At 42.5% G+C, this 6,525-nt stretch overlaps 1 protein-coding gene across 1 annotated transcript; it reads right to left on the bottom strand.

The window, feature by feature from the left end:
• Positions 1 to 1,793: 1,793 nt before the first annotated feature.
• On the bottom strand, positions 1,794 to 5,639 carry LOC122887155 (glutamine synthetase). The gene is made up of 7 exons (XM_044220103.1): positions 5,495 to 5,639; positions 4,556 to 4,743; positions 4,306 to 4,467; positions 3,388 to 3,534; positions 3,171 to 3,298; positions 2,865 to 3,064; positions 1,794 to 2,763 (listed from the first exon to the last, which is right to left on the bottom strand). Exons 2-7 carry the CDS (start codon positions 4,719 to 4,721, stop codon positions 2,451 to 2,453), a joined length of 1,116 nt encoding a protein of 371 aa, XP_044076038.1. The 5' UTR covers positions 4,722 to 4,743; positions 5,495 to 5,639; the 3' UTR covers positions 1,794 to 2,450.
• Positions 5,640 to 6,525: the final 886 nt, after the last annotated feature.

Raw genomic sequence — 6,525 nt, 5'->3', positions numbered from 1 at the left:
TGACACTTTTTAAGCTGTTCTCCAAACTATGCATTCTGTACCACATGTTTTCACTTGACAATCTAACACAAATTCTTGGAAACCTGCAAAGGTGTGCACGAAACAGTTAAAAAGTTAAAATGACAGAGAGGTTGCAGATTTGGGCAGAAAAAAATGACCAAAACAATGTAAGAGAACATGTGTTGGCTTCAAGCCAGCCAACATCCTCTGAAACAGAACTGAACTGCCCCTCAAATTTATGATTGGTTAACTTGTTCCTGGCAAAGCCAATCAGCGAGTTGACTAACATTCTGCTGTGAAGGCATTTGGGATGTAGGGGAAAGGTCTCAAAGCACTCTTTCTAACCCTTCCCCCAAGTGGGGAGAGTACACCAGAAATAAATGTTTATGTGCCGTGATGTGAGGATGTTGTTTGCTTCTTAAGTGCGGTTGAAATGTCTCGTTCTGTCGCTAAGGAAATAAAGGATTCTTTCACTGTGTTTACATCTGTGAAGTTCTGACTCCCAGCTCTCTCCTTAAGACAGTTTCACTTAAATACTGCTGAATTGGCACATATGTTCTTAACAAGCTGCAAAGCTTGGTCACAGACATCATGTGCAGGCACTATAAATATGCTGAGGTATTTAGGAAATCTTTACATTAGCATTTTACAGTTACACTTTGCCTGTATTAGGATAAATTCAGAAGTCCCATTCAGCTCTAAGCTGTACCCGAAAAAATAATGTATTTCTGTGTCTGGTTTGTTTTTTAGTTAACAGGAACCAGACAAGGTAAGACTCACCCACAGCAATAAGAGGTGCTGTGTAGTTCATGACACAGCACTTCTGGGAATTGGCCTCGGGCTGTTGCAGTGAAGGAGTTTAATAACTGTCTTGTGAGTACACCAGTTTCCAGTTACCTCCCACAGGGTGCTAAACACCAGCCTGAACAAAGCTGCTGTTGAGCTCCTGCCAAGATAACAGCCAGTCTGAAACACCAGAACATTTGGCAAAAGAAAGCACAACCGGACAGCTTTTACTAGTTACCTTTAGGGGCACTTCATGTTACAGTGCTTTTTAAAAAAAGGCAAAGCAAAAAAATGTTATGTTTGGTGCTTACAGCAAACTGCTGTGGCACCAGATGTTTGAACAGCTTTGCATTTATGTTTTAGACTTCCTCAACTGATCCTGCAGCCAACTAGAGACTACAAAATTCTGTTAATGAATTGTGTTTTCACGATGACCGAGTTGTAAGAAGTTAGCACCAGAGTTTTATGGGATGTCTGCTTGACCATTATCAATTAATGTGTTGAAAAAGCTTTGGGCGCCAGCCTTCTGAGTGTCGACCGAGAGCACATTACTCCAGTTCTAAATATTTTTTTACACTGGCTTCAGTTAGTTACAGGAGAGATTTTAAAGTGCTACTAGTCTATAAATCACTGACTATCTTCGGGCGAGAATTTCTGATAGGACTTAAAAAAAAAAAAAAAAAAAATCAAGTAGTGCTCAGGTCAGCTATACAGCTGAGAGTCCAAACTAAACAAGATTTTGTTACTGTCAGACAGAGCCAGGTTAACCGTTTCCCTGTTCCCAGTCTTTATGCTAAGCTAGAACATGGCTGCGAGCTGTAGCGTTTTATTTACAGACCAACATCGATATTCTGATCGAACTCTCGAATGAGCACATGTCCCCAAAATGTCAAACTACTCCTTTAAAGTCTTGAAGTCAAGAGTCACACAGTCCTGCTGTGATAAAAATAAAAGTTTTAAATGCATCAATAAAAAAAACAAAAAAAAAAATAAAAAAAAACACCAGGTTCAGTAAACGTGATGTTTTACCAAATCAGGTACATTACAATATCTCAGTTAACAAAAGGATAAAACTCCTTGAGGAAATCTACAAATGGCATTATGGACAGATCAACCACATTTGAACAACATACGTCTGGGTACAGACATCCAAGTGTACCATACAAGTTGACCCACTGTCAGTATCTGAAGACAAACGTTGCCATTTAAAAAATAGACGCTTCGTAAAATCAAAGAATTAGTAACATTGAAGACTGGATAGTTGAAAAGGCAGGTCAACATATTCACAGTACATGAACTAGTCAGATTTATTAAGTTACATATGCTGCCCAGCCTTAGCAGCTCTATACGCTAGCGTCCGTGTGCTTTAGTTCATTTTAGTCACCAAAAGACAAAAAAGGGAATATTATGACATGGGCTATAAAACAGTTACAAAAGCTGATCCCTTCTAAAGAGGGGAAGACATACCCTGCCATTACCTGCTCATAACTACCAAGGATATCATTACCTTGTCATGTTTTAAGTTGACCAGCCAACTTTAAACCATTAAAATTAAAGTTAAAAATCATCTCAGTGGGAGGAAAAAAAATAAAAAAATAGACAGTACTAGTTTAAAGAAAACACAAGTCAGGAGGGCAGTGGGAGTCAGTCTATGAGTTGTGGTTTTAGTAATCCGCAGGTTCCTCTCCTTCCTCGTTCAGCAAACAAGTGCGGATGAGGGCCTCTGTCACACCATACGGGTCGCAGTTGGCAGATGGGCGGCGATCCTCGAAGTAGCCCTTCTTCTCCTGGCCGACATTGCGAGGAATGCGGATGCTGGCACCACGGTTGGCCACACCAGCGGAGAATTCGTTGATGTTTGAGGTTTCATGGTGGCCAGTGAGACGACGGGCGTTGTCGAGCCCCCCTTTAGGATCATAGGCACGGATGTGATAGCTGTGCCTCTTCCCAAGCTTCTCAATGGAGTCTTCAATGGCTCTGAAAGCAGAAATGATAAGATTCCCCTTCAGTAATCAGTCATGCAAAACACTTAATTAGCAGAGCTGTCAAGTCAACCCCATGATGCTTTTGCCACTCACTTTAAGCCACCATCTTCCCGCATCTCCTTTGTGCTAAAGTTTGTATGGCAGCCAGCACCGTTCCAGTTACCAGGGATTGGCTTGGGGTCAAATGAGGCAATAACCCCAAAATCTTCACAGACACGGTGCAGGAGGAAGCGTGCCACCCACAGATGATCACCCATGTTGATCCCTTCACAAGGGCCAACCTGGAACTCCCACTGAACACACAAAAAGAGTTCACCATTATAAAAAGTTACATTTTTAACTGTTAAAACCATGAACATGTGCCAAGTCCAAATATGGATTATGTTTTATTCTTATTACCTGAGCAGGCATCACTTCTGCATTTGTGCCACAAATCTGGACTCCAGCATACAGACAAGCTCTGTAATGGGCCTCCACTATATCTCTGCCATAGGCTTTGTCAGCTCCCACACCACAGTAGTATGGACCTGTAAATATGGTAACTGTTAAACAAACTATCCAGACATTGAGTCTGGAAGGAAACAAATTCACAAAAAATGTAAAACTAGCTGCTTACCTTGGGGTCCAGGGAATCCATTAGATGGCCAGCCAAAAGGGTGTCCGTCTGTGCCCAGAATGGTATACTCCTGCTCCATGCCAAACCAGGGATGCTGGTCCGCCACCATCTCCATCATCTTCTTGCATGTGAGTCGAAGGTTGGTTTCTGCAGAAACCAAACCCTCAGATTAGAAGACTGGCACCAGTACAGTCAAGTCTAGTTACCTGGGTTAGTTTTGCAAATCACCTTTAGTGTAATCTAGATAGCAACAATAGAAGTTCTGCAACAATATAAGAATTGCAAGTGTGAGATGTCCCCTCAAGGCTCAGTTAAAATTGTGCATTAAAAAAAGGGGGCAGTTATAATTTTAAATTTCAGCTTCTGCTCATAATCTGCAATAATTGCAATTAAGGGCTGCGACATCCATCACTCCTACATGTACAAGCCTGAGTTTCTGAATGCCTGCACCAGTGTGCATGCACGCGAGAATGAATGAGTGCATTTGTGTCAGAGCATGTGTATGTGTGCACACCTGTTCAAGTGTGTGCGCTTGCAACTGTGTGCCATATTGTTACATGGAGTTGGAGGGGAACCACAGAGGGTGGCCTATTTCAGGTCAGATTACATGCTTGTTTTATCCAACACATTTAAAGATAGCAACTAAAAATATTCAAAACCATTTTTATGTTTCCTGAGCATGGCATACATGGAAGTGACACATTGAGATCTCCCTCTAAAGAGATGTCCTGCCCACCTTGCACTGTCTGACCAATCAAGTCTGCTTCATGTTAAGTAGGCCTACTCCTACTACAGCATCTTTAAACATATGTATGTTTTATTGTCATATTGTAGAAATAGTTACCATGTTTTTTACACTGCTGCAAATTATTCCATTCATTACAGCTTACAACTTTACAGTTTGAGATTCTTTGTTACCTGCAGGTTTGCCGTTGTACTTCAGCACTTCACACAGCACCAGCTTGTTGGGGTCTTTACGGAAGGGATCGCGGAACATGGCAGCGGGAATCAGATACATGTCGCTGTTGGAGCCCTCAGCCTGGTAGGTACTGGAGCCATCAAAGTTCCACTCAGGCAGGTCTACATGACGAGGAGGGCAGATCTATTACAATCTAGGACTAAGGGTACCATTAGAAAACGTCGCAGTAAGATTCAGGAGACTGCTTACCTTCGATACTCTTGGGCTCAAAATCCAGCGTCCTGGTTTTGCACCGGAGCCCCTCTCCAGTTCCATCAATCCAGATATACATGGCTTGGACTTTATCCCCCTGAGGGAGCTCCATGTACTGCTGCTTGACAGCTTTACTCAGTGTGGCGCTGGCGGACGTGGCCATCTTATTTCCTACGATAACACACCTGAGGATAACAAGAGCAGAGGAGAGGCAGGTATGAGACATCGGTGCTCTCTGGATCACATGTTACCTAACCGGGTCTGGGGGCGCAACGCACACACACAGCGCACATTATCTTTTCTTCCAGAAAGACAGAGGGGTGAAAACGCGTTGAGGATGTTAAAAAAATAAAGGAGAAAATAAAAGGCACATTTCCAGTCTTTTCCCCCTCCCGCTCCACTTTGGAAACAAAGGACAAAGCCACTTGTCACCGCATGTGCATGACTTTGAGATCAAGTTTAACGAGACAGGATGGCAGCTCACAAAAGGACGCCTCACGGAAAACCACATAAAATGGCATTAAACACACACACACACACAGACTGACTAACAACCTAAGCAAACACGCATCTCTTCTACTGTACATCATGTTGCCAATATGCCTGTTGTAGTCATGGTTACAATAGCTGACTACCAGGGCGATGCAATATTACATCATAGGCTTCCTCGTTGTGAGCCATCAGCTACTACCTACAACTAAATGCCTTATTTAAAAACATAAGAACCACATAATCCAACAGAAAACAGACAAAATCACGAGCTGAAGCCACTGAAGCGAGATACAAGCCCATGGTAAGTAGGACGCCATTGTCTAAAGTCTGTAATAGTAAAAAGCCTGGTAGTTACAGTGAGGAGGCTACATTAAGCGGAGTCTATGCCCTGTTCCGACGAAGTTAAACACGGAACAAAACCAGAGAAAAACAAGAACAATGTACCTGGAGAAACGTGGAAATTGAAATAAAAACTAAAGGACTGACAGGTCCCGTGTCTTGTCGTCTGATGTCTCGCTAGTATCTCTCTCATTCTCGGTACCGAAGCGCCTTTTTCGAGCACATTTATAAGAGCAGGAACTGGGACGTCGCGTCTTTGATTGGTGGGAGAGACCGCAGCGTGTTTACTCAAAGGTGCATGCAGCCCGATCATTGGACAGGCTGCGGGACTGCTACGCCCTCTAGCAGGGGCTCAGCCGCGTGCTACTATGCGTGTGAACCTCCACTTGTGTGTGTGTGTGTGTGTGTGTGTGTGTGTGTGTGTGTGTGTGTGTGTGTGTGTGTGTGTGAGTGTGAGTGTGCATCCTCACCCCCACATGTACTCATGACCTGAGGAATTACAATTAAAGCAAACATAAAAAAAGCGAGAACGAGGCTGTGATGGAGGATGGTCACTTTTCCAAAACGTGCTTCATTGCTGGAGACTCAACCGTGTGGGACAAAATGTAGCCTACAACATCCTCAGTCTCAGCTCAAAACCACCAGGTAGGCCTAATTCTCAGTCCAAGACGCCACCATGTGGTAGGAGTCAGTTGCAACCAGAGTGTACTGGTTTTAATGGACGGCATTATGTAATCCCACTAAGAAACAACAGGGGTTTGCCCTGGGTGCCCACGTGAGCAGATATATATATATATGTATATGTGTATATATATGTATATATGTATATATATGTATATATGCATATATATCTATACATGTATATATGTGTATACATGTATATATATATGCATATATATGTATATATGTGTATAAATATAAATATATATATATATATATCCATCCATCCATCCATTTTCTACCGCTTGGTCCCGTTAGGGGTCGCGGGTGACTGGAGCCTATCCCAGTGACTTTGGGCCTTAGGCAGGGTACACCCTGGACAGTGGCCAACTCGTCAGCAGGGCTTATATATATATATATATATATATATATATATATATATATATATATATATATATATATATATATATGTATGT

This window comes from Siniperca chuatsi, linkage group LG13, assembly GCF_020085105.1.
Source record: "Siniperca chuatsi isolate FFG_IHB_CAS linkage group LG13, ASM2008510v1, whole genome shotgun sequence".
NCBI lineage: Eukaryota > Metazoa > Chordata > Actinopteri > Centrarchiformes > Sinipercidae > Siniperca > Siniperca chuatsi.
This window is presented reverse-complemented; position numbering and strand designations above follow the sequence as displayed.

Excerpts from the sequence above, each read along its gene's own strand:
- LOC122887155 (XM_044220103.1), bottom strand. The coding sequence starts at position 4,721 with ATGGCCACGTCCGCCAGCGCCACACTGAGTAAAGCTGTCAAGCAGCAG. Across the intron at positions 3,065-3,170 it reads CAGAAGTGATGCCTGCTCAG|TGGGAGTTCCAGGTTGGCCC; the intron begins GTAATAAGAATA and ends TTGTGTGTTCAG. Across the intron at positions 2,764-2,864 it reads CGGGAAGATGGTGGCTTAAA|AGCCATTGAAGACTCCATTG; the intron begins GTGAGTGGCAAA and ends TTCTGCTTTCAG.